At 36.9% G+C, this 21676-nt stretch overlaps 1 protein-coding gene across 7 annotated transcripts in view; it reads right to left on the bottom strand.

Moving 5' to 3' along the window:
* The window catches only part of scrib (scribble planar cell polarity protein), a 1177936-nt gene that overhangs the window by 688475 nt on the left and 467785 nt on the right, over positions 1 to 21676 (bottom strand). For all 7 annotated transcript variants that reach the window (XM_090386364.1, XM_090386369.1, XM_090386366.1 and 4 more), the window contains exon 19: positions 749 to 886. In XM_090386364.1, the coding sequence (XP_090242490.1) occupies positions 749 to 886 (138 nt within the window). The remainder of the gene's footprint in view (positions 1 to 748; positions 887 to 21676) is intronic.

Below are 21676 nucleotides of genomic sequence, written 5' to 3'. Positions count from 1 at the left end.
CCAAGTCCATCCTTTTCCCAACTGTACAGGCTTTGTACTAACAAACTAACAGGCACTGTGGGATGCATGCACTCATGGAGGCAGGGATGGTAATAACGTTTTGGCTCATCAGTTTATATATATATATATATAAAGATTTGTCAGCAATTTTGTTCTAAAGGTCAGGATGATCAGACACTAATTAAAATGTAAATAATTTAGGAATAACGCATTCCTAGAACTCCTGACATGTAATTTCCACAGCATATGCAGTTGTACACCATTGTGAAGACTTCAAACAACATAATATGCATTATTTCTCAAGAAATGACAAGGAATATCAGATATCACATGCAAAAAAAAAAAACAAAAACATGCATGCAAAAGTAACTTCTAGTATATGTTTTATTTTGTTATATTGGATATGCCATGCAATTTCTCAAGAAATAATGTGCATTATAGCGAGTAGAGACTATTGACAATGGTGTATAACTAACTTCTGTATGATGTAGAAATTAAATGCCAGGGTTTCTTGTCAAGTTTATCTTGGAATAAATTACCGGTAAATCTTTATTCTTACAAATACGAGCCTTGGCTCGTGTTTGTAAGAATAAAGATATTATAAAGAACGAATTTTCTTCTGTTTTTGGTAGATATGCATTATATAATAATATAATGTAATAATATAATATGAGAGAGAGAGAGAGAGAGAGAGAGAGAGAGAGAGAGAGAGAGAGAGAGAGAGAGAGAGAGAGAGTGTGTGACTTGCCTCGTAACTTTCATCTAAAAGTGCATCTTCATTCTTCTGCACACCACGGAACACAACAAGTGTTATACTATCACCAGCAGCCTTGAGTACATCCACTGCTTCATAATGGTCTACCTCAACAACCATCATTCCATTTACCTAAGAAAAAATTACATAAATTAATCACAAATCGTGGATTTTTTTAAAATTTATTTATATAAATTATAATGGCCTAATTCCAGTACCACAATTTATATAGTACATTACTTAAAGTTATATTCAGTTATTAATAAAATAATATTCAATTATTAATAAATTGTATTCAGTTATTTTTTCAGCAGTTCACAAGAAAAATTTGCTGGATACTAGATCCAAGGGATATAGTAACTTATATATACAGGCAGTTCTCGCTTTACGAGTTCCTGGGTTTATGAGTTTTTTTTTTTTTTTTTTTCCCCAAAGTATCAAGTATCAACAAAATCGAAAATATGAACATTAATTGCAAAAAATGAATGTTAAACATTCATAAATACCGCATTTCAAACCATGCGCATAGCTATACAATACAGTGTACCCAGCTTTATGATATCCGTTCCAGAGACACCATCGTGTCGTGAAAATATCGTAATGTGAACCCAATAACACATTGTTTGATAATTCATTCCACAACCTCAAAAGTTGAAATTTTTGCAATATAACTCTCTAAAAGGTCGTTTTTATAGTGCAAATTGTATTAGTTACCAATTTAAATCATTAAACTACACTTTCATTGTTATCATATGTTCTGTTATAAGAACTAATTTTGAACGCCTTTGTGATATTTTTCTAAAGCACATTTCTGGAGGTCACAACCATAAAACAATAAAAACAATTTGCACTTTCCGGTTTATTGGGCTTTTCTGCTACTGCAAGCAATTATAAACAGGTAGTAAACTCAATGTTACTGCATTTGCCAAAATACCAATAGCTGGAATAGTGTGGTTTTTTATGTTATTAGGGTGAAATGTGTTTCCCCTTTACTGAAATATTCAAGCATATAAAAAACAAATAAATTTTCAGAATCTTCTATTCATTCCTTTTTTAAGCTTCGTAAACTTGTTACTCCGTGCAAATCATGTTAGTTAGCCAGTGGGTAGTTGATTGGTGGAACAGACTTCCATCTTTTGTTATGGAAGTTGATAGCCTAAATAAATTTAAGGCTGAGCTGGACAGGCATCTGGAAAAAATGGAGAGGGTGTATTGGGAGCATTTTTTTTTTTTTTTTTTTGGCTGATGCTGCATAAGCTTGCTTTCTTGCATCCTATGCCTCTACTAATGTTAATGCTACTTGCAATTTGTGCATTCCATTAAAAAATGCTTATGCATGCTATTGAAATTTATAAAGAAAAGAGAAAATTATCTTGGAAATAAACGCCTCTTGAAACATTTCTGAAGATGACGACTCCTTGTGCAACAAACTAACGAATGCTGAGCCAATAATGAGTGATCAACGAGTGTGCATTTATCAATCATGAAGAATAACCATTCTTTAATATTCGTAAGTCATAAATAATTTCTTTATTATTATAATTTGCTTGATTTTACAGACTACGTTTTTAATTTCTTTGGATAAATCAATCATTGTTTAAACATAAACTAATTAGCTAACTAATTTCACTGTTGAGAACGTAACCCCTATTTTAACATTTTGTCTATGGGATTTAATTCCCACTTTACAAGTTTTCGCTTTACAAGTGCGTGCTAGGAACGAATTAACTCAAAGTCAAGAACTACCTGTATAGAGGGTATTTCAAAATTGCATGGAAAAAATGTAGAGGCATCTATGGCAAAAAAAAAAAAAAAAACTTATGTTTCAAAAGTAATTTCTGACGTATTAAACACTAATCATAAATTATAAAACACCGTGAAAAATGAAACATTTTTATGTTAAAATATGATTGGGTAAAATAGGTTAAAAGAATTACAAAACATATATATATCAACACCGACAATGAATAGTGTTTTATTAGATGAATCATACCATTATTCAGTTGTGATTAACCAGTGTGTCACAGTACATACTAGCAGCATCAACGTGTCTATTACTTGAATTTTGGGTTCCGTGATGACTGCATCATTGTTTACAGTATGGCATTCATAAAACTGATGTGAGAGACATTAAAATCTGTTTACTTTTGCCGAGTTAACCAACAATTTTAATTTATGAAAAGCTTCATAAGAATTCGATAGCAGCTGTTCTCACAAATGTCAAAAATTTTCCAACACCATGGGTACGAAATTGTTTTTCTAAGTGGTTCTCTGTGGAGAGATCACTCAGAGAAACAGGCATGCTTTAACCATTACAAGTAATACTAATGAAGGAAAGTATAATAAGAGCAAATGCTTTTTGCTGCAAGTATTTCCCAGTGTAAGTATCTGAAGGTTGTGTAAATGTTTTCTCCCTCTTCATGCATATGGAGGCTATTAAATGAACAGAAATTGTATTCACTTCACAGCATGCTTGTTTGGTTAAAGATTTTTGGTGCAAGAGCTGCTTTGGATAAAACGTACCTAATACAATGGTTATGATAAAATCATAAATGTGATTCAGTTGGACCAGTTTCAGTGTTCAGTAATTTTGAATAAAAGCAGGTAATCCTTACATAGTTAATTTCAATTTACTCTACTTAACTGTATTCAATTCTTCTATTTAGCAAGAAAAATCTATCAGATTTAGATAGCAGAAGTACCATCCACACAGTTCTAGAAAATCCTAGAATTGTGTAGATGGTTAATCATTACGATTTCCTAGAACTGTGTGGATGGTAAGGCAGTTATATACTGAAAGTAAATTTCTGACGCTATTTAACGTTCTCTTTTAAACCTTAGACAAAAAAAGCATAAAAGGTATAACCATTTGTGTAGTACAACACATGTAACATTCAGGGTATGTTCGATTTGCAAGCTAGTTAAGATAACTTCCTCTAGTCTTTTAGACCTTAGACTACTGTTCCATGGTTGTAGTTTTTGGTTGATTTGTCGTAACTTATGACGTTCCTGATTCTGCCATTGTTGCAAACTACCATTTCGAATAACTAGTTTGTAGTGTGAGTACGGTATCAATTAGAATGCATAACTGGTGATGGACATTTGTTTTACCACTTTGTCTGCTTGTTTGTTCCAAAAATTCCCACATCCTGAGATCTAAAAGAAACAAACATTGTGGCTCTGCTAGGTAAGGTCTGCTACCTTGGATTGGATGTTTTGTAACTGGGATGGATGGTAGCATTCTGTAAGACTGTTAAACAACTGAGGGAGAGTCAATGAACATATACAATGTAACAGAAATTTGTGCTTGAACCCATCAGAAATGCATATCATTCTGCCATATAAATACTAAACTCTTTTGGCAGCTGTTGTGTAAGTATACTGTGATCAGGCTGTACCCAATCACAGAAGTATGCCTGTAAACTGTTGTCTTGTGACAACAGTTTACAGGTGTATTCTGGTTAAGGCTGAATCATGCTTTTCAAGAAACAGAATTTTCAAAACACTCATATCAAAGAAAAACTCACATTTCATTGTCACAACTCATTATCGGACATTGTTGTGGTGGTCTTCAGGACAATCTTTTTGATATTTCCTTTTTTTTTTTTTTAATTAGCAAGCCTTAGAGGAATGGTATACTGGCCTACATTTTGGGGGAACAATTTATAGAAGCTACTAGAAAGACATGCCTTGAAAATCGGCAGAGGATATTATGCATCACAGTGCATCAGTCCACTTTTACTGTGATGCTCTTGATGTTCTAAATAAGGAGTACAGTAACTGAGCGATTGGTCAGAATGGCAGCGTAAAATTATCACCATAATCACCTGACCTTAAGATTACTTCGTGTGGGGTAATGCACATGGCCATGCAAATGGAGGGGTGCATTGGACTTTTTTTTTACCATTTTGGTAAAATGGTAAAAATGTTTACCATTTGTTCCAGTGCTGCACCAGGCCTCCAAATTTAGGGGGACCGCAATCAAGGGAGCCATCAAAATCTCAACATAAATAAACGAGGCCCCCTTAACAGCTTTTGTATCTGGACCCCTTGCACGGCCCTGGTAATGCGAACTGAAGTATTGCATTTTTTAACTGCTGAAACTATAGTTCTGAAATGAAATACATGCCAGGGAATGATAGATTCATCACACTGAATGGTGCATGGGACAAAATGGATACTGAACAGTTCAGTATCACTCAGTTACTGTACTCCATATTTTATGATTAATATCTCAGAAATAAAGACTTAGAGAAATATATTAACAGGAACTTTTTTCTTACTTTTAGCTGAATAATGTTTACCATTTGTTCCTAGATTGCAGGAACTCTTCACAAATAATCAGTTTTTGCTATATAATTTTTCTTGAAAACCTAGTTGGACTTTTAGAATTGCAAAAACTAGAACAAAATTTTTATTTAGTCAGGTGTACGTATGCATTTACATATATATAGGGTGTTGTCTCAAAAATATTGGTACAAACGTTAAGGGGAGGTAGGTAACATCTAAAGGAATGTGAATAACATAGGAACCCATAACCTGAAACGTCACGGGAAAGTAGTAGCAGAGGCACAAGAAGCAGAAATTACACAAGAGTAATTAGTAGCAAACATTTATTTGACATAATATTAACAATGGAGTACGAGATGGATGCATTTCATGATGTTACAACAGATGCTCGAAGGTTCCACCATGAGATGCGATGCATGCGTGACACCAACACAGCATGGATTGGCGGACACGGTCGAACACAACTGGAGTTTCTTTGACAGTAGCAGCAGCAGCGCAGACGAGTCTCGCCACGAGATCCATTTCCATCTCCACAGGCAATTCATACACGATAGATTTGAGGGCCCCCACAGAAAGAAATCAAGGCTCGATTAATCAGGTTGGGTGTGGGGGCCAGGCAACGGGTCCACCACGGCCAATCCATCAGCATCCAAAATGCCTGTTCAAATGATCACAAACACTGTGACCATTTGAACGGGCAGGTGCCACGTCATGTTGAAACCAAATGTTGCGTCTCACATTTGCTGGAACATCGTCAAGTAACCCTGGTAGAACTTGTTCGAGAAAAATCCGATATTTAGCGGAGTTCATGCTGGATGGTAACAGGTATAGACTGACTAAGCAGTCACCGAGCATACCTGCCCACACATTTATTGCGAAGTGATGTTGTGCCGCATGGGGGCGCACACCGTGTGGGCCCTCTGCTAATCCATCTAGGTGCATGTCTGCCAGCTCACAGTTCGTATATCGATGCATGCTCTTCGTGCGGCGACTACTGCTTGAATGAGTAAATCAGAAATTTTCCCTCTGGCGAACTGATGAAGAGCGCCGTGTACCAACTTACGGTGACATTTCCGGTTATGGGTTCCTATGCGATTCACATTCCTTTACATGTTACCTACTAATATTTGTACCAATATTTTTGAGACACCCTGTATGTATGCATACAGGGTGATTTAACTAAATTCAGAAATAATGGACAATATCCATTAAATCACTTTTCAATCTGTATGGGACCCATACAATCATAATAATGTTCATCAGAGCACTATAAAAAAAATAACTTTTTTTTTATTGTGCTCTTACAAAGAAAACTAAAAACTAGGGCAAGCTAAGTACAAACAGCTGAAATTCAAGGACTGTATAAAATACCATAACTGTCTGTTTTCTTTTATCATTTAGCAATAATTACTTATATCTTTAATTTGGAAATAACATATTTTTGAAAATTTGAGAACGAGTGCTGGTAAATTTTAGGAGTTAGTACTCTCTAAGAAATCCGTATGCAAATAAGTGCTTTAAACCTTATCCAGGGCAGGCTAGATTAAGTCAACTTGTAATTAGCACTGCGGAACTAACAAAGGGCTTGTTTTAGGTCCTTTGCAAAAAAGAATTTTTGTATAAAAATTGCTGATTCAAGGTTAAGGAATGAAATTTTCTTTAACTTCATAACTATATAGTTTTATTGGAATAGATTTTTTTAAGTGAAATTTTGTGGATTATGCAGAGTAACTCAAACCACCTGTCAAGTGCCACACGAACAGTCTTGAAACTATTTTTCTTAAGTAGTATCATACTACCTCTCTTTTCTTCTTCCAGTCATATAGCTTCCGGAGGAGCTGTTGTGGCCACCAATAAATTTCTCCAATTGCATTGATCATGTGCTCTACGAGTGGCATTGCAAAGTGTCATCCCAGAAGTTCACTGATCCCATCCTTCAACCTAGTTGCAGGTCTTCGTCTGCACCTCTTGCCCTCAATTTTTCCTTCCATTATCTTCTTCAACAGAAAGTTTCCCTTCTTACTATAGGTCCAAAAAACTTGAGTTTTCTTTTGTTGATGCTATGAAGAAGTATTTTAGGCCTGCCAATTTTATTCAATACCCACTCATTTGTTCTTGATCCAAGTAAGAAATATGCAGTATTCTCCTGTAACACCACATTTCAAATGCCTCAATTTTCTTCCTGTCAAATCTTTTCAGATTCCATACTTCACATCCATAAGTGGTAAATGGAAAAATTAACAAAGCAATGATTATCACTTTTGTCTTTGGGGGGAGATCATGATTTCTCCATAATTTTATCAGATCAGCGACCAACGTTTTAGCAAATGCCTGTCGTCTCTCTTTACCTCGTTTGAGCAGTCACTATTTTTATTTATTCTTGATCCTAAATAATCAAATTCATCAACTTGTTCAATATATTGCCCATCAACCTTCACTTTACTGGAACCAAGATTATCACCAATCACCATAATTTTAGTTTTACACACATTCAAACAATCCTTTTTTCTTACTTGTTAAGCATACTCTCCTCAGAGTTTCTTTAAGATGATCTTTGGATTGCATATTTGCACAGTATCATCTGCATAATGAAGGCTGTTTATCTTCAGTCGTCTAAATTTGATGCCAGTCTCTGAATCTTCAAAAGCTTCATGCATGACATCGTCGGCAAAGATTAAATCATATATTTGGATCTTAGAAAGGCTTTTGATACTGTTGAACATGGAAGACTGCTGCACAAATTGGAACTTTTTTTTTTTTTTTTTTTGGTAGTTGTTGGCGCATAGACTTCTGTGGCCATAATGCACCTCTCAAGGTTTTTTTTTGTTCGATTCCCGAGGCGGGAATCGAACCCGCGACCTTTGGGTTGCCAGGCAGGCACTTTACCCACCCGGCTAGCCCGGTCGGCAACAAACTGGAGCAGTGTGACATTGGAGGCAAATTGTTGCTATGGATAAAGGGATGGTTGAGTGGGAGAAGACAGAGAGTGGTAATCAATGGACACTGCTCTTCGTGGACTAATGGTATTAGTGAAGTCCCCCAGTGTTCAGTGTTGGGTCCATTGTTGTTCTCTGTATTCATGAATGATATTGATGATTGTATATCAGGCTTAGTGTCCAGGCTTGCAGACGATACAAAGATTGGTAGGGTTGTTAATGACACTAATGACAGTACGCTGCTGCAACAGAATCTAGAAAAGTTAAGCAGATGGGCTGAGAGGTGGCAACTGAAGTTTAACATTGACAAATGTAAAGTACTGCATATGGGAACAAATATCAACTTGGGATTTATTGTGCAGGCACATATGAAGTTTTCTGAGCAGTGCAGATGGTCTGCAAGAGTAGCTCATTGTGTCTTGTCAATGATATACAGGAATTTTCTAGCAGGCATAAGGAGGTGATTATCCCCTTGTATAAAGCAATGGTGAGGCAACAGGGTTGAATTTCGGGTTGAATTTGAAAGTGTCTGCAATTCTCCCCAGACACGATAGGAGGGAGTATATGAGAGCCTTGTCGATCAATTCGGCCCTGGAAAGATTGTGCGAGGCTCAAGGGATAGAATTTTTTTCAGCCTGGTCTGTACTTGACAACAGGAGAGACTGCTTCTACAGCGATGGGATACTCTTAAATAGAAAGGGTGCAAGAATGTTTGCTGATACTATTGAGGCAGTGTTAGGTGGGTCGGAAAACTGCTGTATTGGGGGGGGGATACAAGAACTAAAAAATTAACAGTAGCCACTGGCAGAGGTGAAAGTGATTCTTGCACTGCTTCTATTGGAATGAGCAGCAGCTTGGAAAATAAGATGCAGGATATTTCAGAGACTGCTGGGAGTCATTGGGGTACAAGTAAACACATGGGTTGTGTTAGGGCAGATAAGACAAAGAACAGGTGCATGTATACTTGGGTGTACACCAATGCTAGGAGTTTGGTAAATAAATTTGATGAATTTGAGGTATTGCTCAAAACATCAAAGGCAGATATTGTGGAGATTTCAGAGACGTGGTGTCACACAGATATAAGTAATGCAGAACTGGAATTTGGGGAGTACAACGTCTACAGCAAGGATAGACAGGATAGGAAGGGAGGAGGGGTTATGCGATTAGTTAAGAAACACAAAATACAAGGAAGTGAAGTCAGTCGACATCGCTGGGCAGTGCATTGTCAAGTCAGTTTGGTGTGACATAAGCATTGGGAGATCAAAATTGAGAGTAGGATTGTGCTATAGGCCTAATGACTCTAATGAGTATAATAATAAATTGTACAGGGAAATAGTGGGCCAGTAAATCAGAAAGTCTTATAATGGGGGATTTTAATTTCCCAAATATTAACTGAAATTTGTGGGTTGGTCACTCACACACACACTAGCAAGGCTTTTGTGGATTTATTGGATGATTGTTTTCTAAGTCAGCATGTTCGGAAAGCAACTAGAGGGAGTAATACTCTTCATTTGATTATCAGTAGGGATTCTTCATGCACTAAGAATCTTGAGGAATCACTAGGTGGCAGTGATAACAGTGTGCTGAAGTGGGATTTACTCAAGGAGGTAACTACCATCAGGGGTAAAGGGAAGGGTTATTGCTTTCGTAAAGGCGACTACGATGGTCTGAGACAGTATTTAAATTCTATACAGAGGGACCAACTGATGATGTTACCAACAGCAAATTCAAAATGGGAAGCATTCAAAGAAATTATCTTGGAAGCTACTAGGCTTTACATACCAACTAAAAAATATTGTTCAAGGTTCAGGCCTAAATGGATGTCAGATGAACTAATGAGACATATGGCAGAGAAGAAAAATGCATGGGATACATATAAATTAACATGTGACACAGAAGCCTATCATAGATATAAGTTGATCTGTAACAAAGTTACAAAGGAGATTAGGCAGGGGAAGGCAGATTACGAGAAATCTTTGGCAAGGGATGCAAAGAAAAACAGCAAGGGGTTGTTTACTTATGTAAACTCTAGAAGGAAGGGGATGAATCAGATTGGTCCACTTGATATCGATGGTTCAACTGTTCATGATCCTGCTCAGGTAGCTAACAAACTAAATCAATATTTTGCATCTACATTCACACATGAGGAGTTATTCAGGAAGGGGAATGCCATAGATGGAGTAAACACTGGCAGTGAGCTAGATGATCTTTTAATAATTGAGAGTAAAGTGGAGGAGAAATTGTTGAAGATAAATACAAGAAAGGCACCTGGGGTCGATGAGCTCTATCGAGTTATATTAAAGGAGGCAGCAAAGGAAGTAAGCAATCCGTTAGCCATAATTATGAGAGCTTCCTTGGACTCAGGGGAGGTACCCACAGACTTGAGATGTGCAAATGTAACTCCAATTCACAAAGGAGGATCAAAGGCTGACACAAGTAATTATAGACCTGTTAGTTTAACTTCTGTTCCTGGAAAATTAATGGAAGCACTGGTTAAAGAAGCACTGCAATAACATCTTGACAAGAATTCAGTTATAGCTCAGACACAGCATGGTTTTGTTAAGGGAAGGTCTTGCCTGACCAACTTGATTGGATACTATGATGTAGTCACAACAGAATTGGATGCAGGGAATAACTTTGATATTATATATTTGGATCTTAGAAAGACTTTTGATACTGTCGCACATGGAAGACTGCTGCACAAATTGGAGCAGTGTGGCATTGGTGGCAAATTATTGCTATGGATAAAGGGATAGTTGAGTGGTAGAAGACAGAGTGGTAATTAATGGACACTGGTCCACATCTTATTAGTGGAGTCCTTCAGGGTTCAGTGTTGGGTCCATTGTTGTTTTCTGTATTTATAAATAATATTGATGATGGTATATCAAGCTTAATGTCCAAGTTTGCAGACGATACAAAGGTTGGCAGGGTTGTTAAGGATGCTACTGATGCTATGCTACTGCAACAGGATCGGAAAGGTCAAGCAGATGGGCTGAGAGGTGGCAAATGAAGTTTAACATTGACAAATGTAAAGTACTACATATGGGAAACAGCAACCCCAGAGCAATGTATGAACTCTGTGGTACTACACTGACAGTTGTAGAGAATGAAAAAGACCTGGGGGTAATTGTGCAGGCAGATATTAAGTTCTCTGATCAGTGCAGATGGGCTGCAAGAGTAGCTCATGGTGCGTTATCAATGATATACAGGAATTTTTCTAGCAGGGATAGGGAGGTGATTATCCCCTTGTATAAGGCAATGGTCAGGTCGCACCTTGAGTACTGTATACAGGTCTGGAGTCCTCATTTCAAGAAGGATGTAGAGCAGCTGGAACGAGTACAGAGAAGGGCAACAAGGTTAGTGAATGGAACGAAGGGTTGCTCTTACGAAGAAAAGTTTAAGTTTTGCAAATTACAGTGTCTGGAGACCAGGCACCCTGACCTTTCCGCATCCTCCGTATTTGGTGGTGACAGACTCAAACCCCGGTCTAATCAAGAAGCGTGTGATACGCACTGCTGCTCCTTCCAATCTGGCTACGGAGGTGCCTGCCGGCAAGGTGATCTGATAGGGGTGTACAAAGCTTTGAATGGTTTGAGCATGCTCAATGCTGATGGGATACTGCCTCTTGCTCAGAATAATCACCTGAGAGGGCATAAATTCAAATTGAGGAAAGACAGATGTAGGATAGATGTGTGGAAATTTGCCTTTAGCCAGTGGGTAGTTGGTCAGTGGAACAGACTTCCATCCCTTGTTGTGGAAGTTGATAGCCTAAATAAATTTAAGGCTCAGCTGGACAGGTATTTCGAACGAACGGAGGGGTGAAGTGAAAGGGGATTTTTTTTTTTTTTTTTTTTTTTGGCTGATGCTGCATAAGCTTGGTTTCTTGCATCATATGCCTCTACTAATGCTAACACCTTGAGTACTGTATACAGGTCTGGAGGCCTCATTTTAAGAAGTATGTAGAGCTGTTGGAATGAGTACAGAGAAGGGCAACAAGAGTAGTGAATGGAACAAAGGGTTGCTCTTATGAAGAAAGGCTTAAATTTTGAAAATTGCAGTGTCTGGAGACTAGGCACCCGCGAGGTGATCTGATTGATGTGTATATAAAGCCTTGAATGGTTTGAGCATACTCAATGCTGATGTGATTCTTCCTTTTGTTCAGAATAATCAGCTGAGAGGGTATAAATCAAATTGAGGAAAGACAGTTGTAGGATAGATGTGCGGGTGGCTGATGCTGGAACAAACTTCCAACTGTCGCGGTGGAAGTTGATGGCTTAAACAGATTCAAGGCAGAACTGAACAAACTTTTAGAGCGTGTGGATGGGTGAAATGAGAAGGGTCTGTGAGGGTTTTTTTTTTTTTTTTTTTTTGATTGATGCTACATAAGCTTGCTTTCTTGCATCATGTGCCCTTCCTAAGGCAAAAAGGTGAGGTGACAAAACACAGCCCTGCCCGACACTATTATCTATAGTGAAAAAGTCCGTGTTTCCCATGTTGGTTCTTACAGTACCTTCGTGTTCCTGGTACAATAGCTTAATCTGCCGAATTATGTGGATTAGGAAACCCATATTACTCATAGTTTCTCATGTTGAATGCAATCAAAGGCTTTTACATAATCTATAAAATACAAAAAGACTGGTACATTGAATTCTTTGCATTTTTCAATAATCAGTCGTAGACTTAAGAGCTGATCTCTGGTTCCTCTACCCCTTCTGAAACCTGCTTGCTCTTCTGGCATTTCTTATTCAAGTTTTTTTGATATTCTGTTTAATATGATTTTAAGCATCTTCTAGCGTGAGAAATTTTTCTAGCAGGCATCAAATTACAGGACTATTACAGGCTAATTGTCCTGTAATTTGAGCAAATTTTCAGATCTCCTTTTTTTGGTAAGGGAATGAAAATTGATTTTTTCCAATTTGATGGCCACCATTCCCCAAATTTTTACAATCATTTTATGAAAAAATTGGGTGCCCTTCACATCTGTAGCTTTATTCAATTCCGCTGGGATTTCACCAATTCCAGGTGACTTGCCACACGTCAGTTCTCTGATGGCTTTTTCAACTTCTTCCTTCAGTGGAACACATTCATGATCACACTCTTGAAAAGCGGTGGCAGATCATTAGTGTCAGGAGGTGTTCGGAAGAGCTGCTCACAGTATTCTTTCCACCTTCCTTTAATTGTGTTTTCTTCTGTTAAAATTACCCCTTTGGAGTCCTTAATTACATTAGGTTTGGTCCGAACTTTTGTCTTAAGGACTTAATTACATCATACATCTTTTTAGTACTGTTTCGTTTGTTGTGGTATTTGATTTCTTTATACTTTCAGTTGATATAATCCTGTTTGTCCTAGCTTCAGCAGCGTTTGATGACTTTGCTTAGTTCTTGATACTCTTTGTTTCCTTGTCACACAGACCTTTTGCGGTTCTCTTCTGTTCAATAAGATTAAAAGTGGCTTTTGTAATTCATGGCTTCCTGATCTTTGCCCTTTCTCTAATGTATCTATTTGCTTAATCCTTAATAATGTTTTTTATATCTTCCCACATTTTCTCAGGCAGTATACCATCATCTAGTTCTAATAGAGTTTGAAAACGATTGCCTGTTTCAAGTATATAATCATTTGGAATATTTTCTACGTCCAATCGTCTAGGGAAAACCTTATTCATGATCTTTTTCAGCTTCAGCTTCAGAACAACGTGGAGTAGCTGATGATCACTGCCACAATCTGCTCCAGGAAACTTGTTTGTTTGTTATTTGTTTTCTAGGAGCATTAGCAACTAAGGTCATATTGCTCCGGGGATATGCGGTGGTCATTCCTTGACCTTTCCACATCCTCTGTATTTGGTGGTCACGGGCTTGAACCCTGGTCTAATCAAGAAGTGTGTGCTACGCACTGCTGCTCCTGCCCACCTGGCTACGGAGGCGCTGCTCCAGGAAACATTTTTGCTGTGATTACACTGGAACGCCACCTTTGCTGCATAAGGATGAAATCAATCTGATTCCTTGTTTTATGATCAGGAGATTTCCATGTGCAGAGCCTTCTCGGGTGATGCTGAAAACAGGTGTTACATTTGACAAGACTGTTTGGATGACAAAATTCAATTAAACTTACCCAGTTCATTTCTAATGCCAAGACCAAACCTACCACATTCTGGACTAGAAGAAACTGCCTTGCCTACCTTTGCATTAAAATCATCTATGGGTATCAAAACTTCCTTTTTTTGGGACCAAATCAAGAGCTAATTGGAGATTTTCATAATAAACGTCTATATTCTCATCTGTGGATGTTGATGCATATGCAGCTGAAACTGTGAGATTTACTGGCTGGCTCTGGAGTCTAACCGTCATCATTCTACTTTAAGAGGATTGTATCCAAGAAGAGACCTTGAACATTCCTTATTCAAAATGACAGCGAGACCATGTTCTTTTACTTAGTCCCTTCCAGAAAAAACAACCAAAAACCTATTTCCAGTTTTGAAATAACCTTGTCCTATCCACATGACTTTGGTTGCGCCTAAAATGTCAATTTTGTACCTGATCATTTCGTTGATGACCATATCCATCTTGCCTTCTTTTAAATTTTTTACATTCCATGTGGCAACGTTTACCCTCTTCTTTCTTAAATTTAATTTTGCAGGTAACACAGTGGCATACGGGATCTGGATAACAGCAGTTTTTAGAGTTGTTTTTGTTGTGGTCTCTATGCCATCAGATAATGTGGTGGTATGCCATTGCCTACACATGGCTGATTTTGAAAGGGGCTGGCTTTAAGCATAAGAAGTGTCATCATGTATACCACCAGATGCTCGGGAAGAGAAAGGTGACTACAGCAGAGTCCCGCTTATTGCAGATAGTACCTCACGAGGGTTTAATTCCAAAAAAAAAAAATAAAATAAATAAAAAACTATATATCTTTATCTAAATCTGCATATGTATACACGTAATAATAATAATAATAAATAAATATACATTTTTAAAAAATATATATATTATTTAAATACATAATATATAAACATATAAGCAAAAATATGTACAAATTGCATACTTGAGCATGGGAAATTTGAAATACACTCGAAAAAAGAAGTAACTAATAGAAGCTAATGTAAATATATAATTAAATTAAACTAAAGCATTAAATTAAATAAATTAAATTAAACTGGAGCAGAATGGTATTAAGGGTAAGTTACTACAATGGATAAAAGGATGGTTAAGTGGGAGAAGACAGAGGGTGGTAATCAATGGGTGCTGCTCTTCTTGGACTAATGTTATTAGTGGAGTCCCACAGGGTTTGGTGTTAGGTCCACTGTTGTTTTGTATATTTATCAATGATATTGATGAAGGTATATCAGGCTTAATGTCAAAGTTTGCAGATGATACAAAGGTTGGCAGGGTTGTTAATGACAGTAATGGCAGTGTGCTACTGCAACAGGATCTAGATAATTTGGGCAGATGGGCTAAGAAGTGGCAACTGAAGTTTAACCTTGACAAATGCAAAGTACTGCATATGGGTAGAAGAAACCCCAGAAAAACATACCAACTGTGTGGTACTACACTTAAGGTGGTAGAAAATGAAAAAGACCTGGGAGTAATTGTGCAGTCAGATATGAAGTTCTCTGAGCAATGTAGACAGGCTGCCAGGGCAGGTTATGGGGTTTGTCAATGATATATAGGAATTTTGCTAGCAGGGAAAAGGAGGTGATTATCCCTCTGTATAAGGCAATGGTCAGGCCACGGCTTGAGTACTGTGTACAGGTCTGGAGGCCTCATTTTAGGAAGGATGTAGATTTACTTGAGCGTGTACAGAGAAGGGCAACAAGATTGGTGAGGGGAATGAAGGGATCCTCTTACCAAGAGAGGCTTAAGTTCTGCAAATTGCAGTGGCTGGAGACTAGGCACCTGCGCGGTGATCTGATTGAGGTATATAAGGCCTTGAATGGGTTGAGCACGCTGAATTCTGATGGGATCCTTCCATTTGTTCAGATTACGAACCTAAGGGGGCATAAATTCAAATTAAGAAAAGACAGGTGTAGAATAGATGTGCGGAAATTTGCCTTTAGCCAGCGGGTGGTTAATTGTTGGAACAAACTTCCATCTGTCATTCTGGAAGTTGATAGGTTGAATAAATTTAAGGAGGAACTGAACAGGCATTTGGAGGGAATGGTGTGATTTTTTTTTTTTTTTTTGGCTGATGCTGCATAAGCTCATACATTTGCTTTCTTGCATCACATGCCATACAGTCGAAGCTTTACATTTTTCTCTATGTTTTTATCTCTGCAGACGAATGAGAAAAACGGTCATTATATCGGAAGGCGTGATTTTGATTTTTCATAAAATAGCATTAGGTTAATGAGAAATTGGCCTCATAGAACATTAAAAAGAGGGTCGCTATAAAGAACACAGACTGTATGAGAGAATCCTTATGCAAAAATATGAGTTTATAACATAAATTTGTGTAAAGTATCAGAGACTAATACAGCACAATTATGGTAAACAAATACCCCACTCCCCAATTAATGTAAGGGTTGCATTCCGCGGAACTCTACTTAAGTCGGAATTTTCCCAATGCATGCGCAGCACTCTCAACCATGCTCGTTGAATTGATTGAATCAAAAAAGAAATGTTCGACGAATCTGTGAATAGAATTATTTATTCTATTTATTCAATTTTTTATCTCGTGCAGGAAAAATTACAAAAGCGTGCAAAAAAAAAAATTTTTCAAAATTATAAAATTACAAAAAAGAGAGGAGACAGGCATAATGTCAGTAAGTTTTATTTCTCGAGCATTGTTGCTGGAATCAACGTCTTCAGCTGATAAGTACGCCACTGCGGAGGTTGATGGTTGTGGAGATTTAGAAGGGGTCAGCCACACAACCTTACGAAAGAACATATTAATGGATGGCTGGACGGTGGCTTTTTTTTTTCATCGTAGATTTCTTTGTCTTCTCATCTTCTCAAACCTTGTCATTGCCAATGCAATTTCATAAAATGCCATTGCCATCTCTAGGGATTGAAGCATATCGGCTCCTCATTTGGTTGATCTTGAGCTTCACCAGCATTTTCTTCTTTCACTATCGCTGCCTGCAAGTGAACAAGTTCTTCATTAGATAATTCCTTCTCTTCTTCCTCTATTAACTCCTCCATATCTTTGGCATCAACCTCCAACTGAAGTAGCTCTGCAACCCTTACAATCTTATCTGTAACCTCTTCATATGATTCGTCTTTTTAAAATCCTTCAAAGCCTTTTAAAGTGGTGTGGGCATATTTTCTTCCACGAGTCATTTAAACAACCTTTAGTAATTTCTGGCTAGGCCTTATTAACGTTTAAGATGCCGTGGTAAATATTGTAAGATTTCCAAAAGTCTCTTCACATAAAATTTTTCTCACCGTCTACTGCAGACAATGCCTGAGCAAATGTTGTGCGTAAATAGTGTGAATTCGAAATAACACCCTGATACATAGGTTGGATAAGTGAAGTTGTGTTTGGCGGTAGAAATATGACTCTCATGTTCGAATTGAAATCATCTAAATGCGTAGGATATCCAGGAACATATCTAATAGAAGCAAAATCGTGAAAGGAACGTCACTGTCTTTACAAAATTTTTCAACCTCAAGAATGAAGCAGCATTTTAACCAATCCTCAAAGAGAGATATTGTTATCCATGCTCTTTGATTCAATCAGAAATGCACAGATAGGGTGGCTTTATTGATGCCCTTAAATGCACAAAGATTTCCAGAATGGTACACAAGAAGTGGTATTAATCTGTAATCTCCCGCTACATTAGTCCCAAGCAAGAGCGTGGCCCTATCTTTTGAAGTCTTGAAACCTGGCATAGTCTTTTCCTCTTTGGCAATGTATGTTCAATCCAGCATTTTTTCCAATACAGATCAGTCTCGTCAACATTAAAAATTTGCTGCGTTCAATAGCCGTGTTCATCAATAATTTTTTCCAGCACATCACAAAATTTCTCTGCAGTTGCAGAATCAGCACTGGAAACTTCACCACATACTTTAACATTATGGAAACCAGCACAATGCTTGAATGTATTAAACCACACATTGCTTTCCGCGAACTTGGCTTGGAGTTCACCGTACTAATCCTTAACATCTTCATAAATACTTCTTGCTTTTGCTTGAATGACCATTGGACTTAGGGGCACTCGCTTCTGAATCTGATTTTCCATCCATATTATTAACACCTATTCCATCTTTGATATAGCACCTGAACTGTTTTGTGATCACTATTGATCTTAATTGCATTGATCCTTTGAGATGTTCTTTTATATGTGCACTGTCCTTTAAAATAGTATTCACTGTTGAAGCAGAGAGACCTAATTCCCTTGCAATAGATAACAAACTTTGTCCTGCTTCGTATTTCTTAATCATTTTCATCTTCATTTCTAAATCAATTTTGTTTCATTTTCTGGCACTGCCAGCACTTGCACTTTCCATTGGTTCCTTTCCCTTCATCATTGTAATACATAAATAGGAATGAAGAGAAGTTTCTGAAAATTTGTTTTTTCTATGACTGAAGATTTCAGTGAAGGGGAACACATTTCACCATAATACTGTAATGTAAAAACCCACACAATTGCAGTTATCAGTAGTATTGCAAATACAATAAGATTGAGTTTACTACCAGTTTATAACAGATTGCACTAACAGAAAAGCAAAGCCCAATAAACCAGAAAGTGCAAATTGTTTTTATTGTTGTTTTTTGGTCATGACCTCCAGAAACGTGCTTTAGAAAAATATCACAAAGGGGTTCAAAATTGATTCTTATAACGGAAACATATGATAATGATGAAAGTGCAATATCCATTATAAATATGACCTTTTAGAGAGATAAAATAGCTTAGTAATATAGTGAAATTTTCAACTTCCAAGAACTTGGAACAAATTGGGGGGGGGGGGGGGATACCATTGGGTTCACATTATGATATTTTCACAACACCCTCAGTTTGCACCAGCTGGCAAAAGCTTGGCAACGTAAAGTTGAATTTGCATAAGTTGAGTATTACTTATGTCAGGGAGTTCCTGTAACTGCAAAAAGGAAATTATAGAATCCACGAAGCTACTAAAATTTAAAGTAGAATTTACAGGCATATGCCGAAAACAACCAATTAATACCTAAAAAAATTTAATTTAGTAGTTACTGAAGAGAATGACTAAAATTCCAAAACTGTAAAATATCACAAAGAAATCTACATGAGAACACTATGCTATGCAATTCCCAGGAAGCCACCACTACAGAAAGAGACAAGGAAAATGAAACAAAACAAATAGACTGTGGATAAAAATTCTTCAGATTAAAATTAAATTATTTCTAAAAATTGAAAAAAAAAAAAAAAAAAAAAAAGAAAGAAAGAAAGAAATTAGTCAGCTACAACAATGCTGGGATTGAATCAATGTAAAAATGGTCAAATATCACATAACATCCAAAGGTAAAAATGAAAATGAAAGAAAAAATGTCGGCCACAAATCAGTCCTAAGAAATCTTTAAGATCCATAACTGACAAGAAGTATTTCAGATATACAGCCAAGCGCAGAAGACAACTAGTCTGAATGGGAGGGGTTAAATATACTGCAAGAGCACATAAGATAATGTGTCAGCCCTGCCCTCTCCTGTCCTAAGTCCTTTCTTATACATTGTATTTCTCATATTCAAATTGTGCATTCCCCCACATCTGAGTGATACTATGTCTTCAATAAACCCACAATATCTGACCAGTACTTCAAATTTATTTATTATACTCCTAGCACTGGTGTACATGCAACTACACATGCACCAGTTTTTACTCTTAGTAACCTTAACACAGTCTATGTATTTGCTTCGTCCATGAGGATTCCAAGCATGCCTTAAAATCCCAAACACCTTGATTACCAGCTTGCTTCATGATCCAATAGCATTGCAAGAATCACTTTTCCCTCTGCTGTGGCTCTAGTTAATCTATTATTTTGTGTATCCCTGAAAGCTATCAATTTTCCAATCCATCTAATACTGCCTCAATAGCAGCATCAGCAAACATCCTTGCATCTCTTCTATCCTATCCCTGCAAAAAGTTTTTCCTATTAACAAGCACATGTATATATAATTGTGGTTGGGTGTCTCCAAACCACAATTATACATATGTGGTTGGGTGTCTCCTAGACCGTTATCAAGCACAGACCATGCTGAAAAATATTTTACCCCGTGAGGCTTGCACAGTCTCTCCAAGGCTGAATCAATTGACTAGGATCTCATCATGTTCTTCATCATCTCTGGGCTGGTTTCCAGACACTTTCAATTTCAATCCTAACTCTTGACTTTTTCTCAACATTGCTACATACTTGTTAATTAAATCCTCACATTTAATACTCTTAATACCATTAGTACTGACAGTTAGAACAATATCAGCTTTTGTGCCCTTAAAAGATGATAGCTGCTCTACAATATTATCAACTTTTTCCCCTAGCAGACATATCTTTATCCTATTCCTCCTGTTCTTTCTGCTCAATATATTTTCCGCTTCTTTGACAACTGAGTTAACCATAGCCACATCCTATGGGACCAAGAATTTCTGCTGAAGAGGATGTCATTATGTTTTATGCTGATGGAAAATGGGCTCAAGTATTGGGACAGCTAAGTACTTGATGGGTTTCTCTCTTGTAATCCTTTGAGGGCATCAACCCATCTTCTAGCCCTCATAAAAGCCCATCAGAATGCCGAATTTGAACTTAACCTCCTAATTCTCTATGCATCGAAAACATATAAAGGCATCCCCATGTGGCTTTATTATATCCTGCTGAATGGAGCTACACAAAAAAAAAAAAAAAAAAGTAATAGATAAAATATAGTCCTGCTTCACAGGAGAACTGACCTAGTAAGTAAGTAAGTAGTAGTAGAGGCATGTGATGCAAGAAAGCAAGCTTATGTAGCATCAGTCAAAAAAAAAAACTAAGTTCTCTTCTGAACCAGAGCATTCTGGCTACTTTGAGCACATTGCTTTGTTGCTGTAGTTTGAAGTATGACTTCACTCAAAATTTTTAAAAACAACAGAAAAAACTAAGAGATATGAAAATAACAATGCTACACTAATCCCTCTTTATTTGCCAGCAGATTACATACATTATGTACATTATGTTATTCTTACACAAGATGTGATAATGCTATTACATTTTAAATAATACTACTGCCCTTTTAATTTCTTAGCTAAAAACAGCAAAACGTGATCATAATCTTTGAATCATTTATTTACCACAACTAGAACTTTGCTTTGATGTAGTTAGAACACAAACACAATTCCCATTACGATGCACTACACTACAAGTTACTAATTACAGCTGAAATCAGTGATACAAAAGCTCTATGAATATTAAGTCTTAATTTACTAAATCCCTAGCTAAATTTAAAAGTAAGCTAATGAAGTGATTATGACTATCAAAACTATTTACTGAATACAATTCAGTATGTTAATTAATTAAAAAGAAGGAATTTTTTTCCCTTCAAACCTCTTATGCTTCTAGGGGTACAAATTCTTTGACTACACAGTTTTAAACCTCAAACCCAAATACATGTTTAGATTTATTTTATTTATTTTTCTATTTATTTTTGAATAAATTATTAGAAATAGGTGTACATGCATAGTGTTTAAATTTAATATGCTTAAGGCATGGCAATTTGAAATAAATTTGGAAACAATCAAATAATGGTATGTAATATA

The sequence above is a fragment of the Mastigoproctus giganteus genome, chromosome 12 (assembly GCF_048544385.1).
Source record: "Mastigoproctus giganteus isolate SK-2022 chromosome 12, ASM4854438v1, whole genome shotgun sequence".
In the NCBI taxonomy this organism is placed as follows: Eukaryota; Metazoa; Arthropoda; class Arachnida; order Uropygi; family Thelyphonidae; genus Mastigoproctus; species Mastigoproctus giganteus.
Note: the sequence above shows the minus strand (reverse complement) of the source record. Positions and strands in the feature narration are given on the sequence as shown.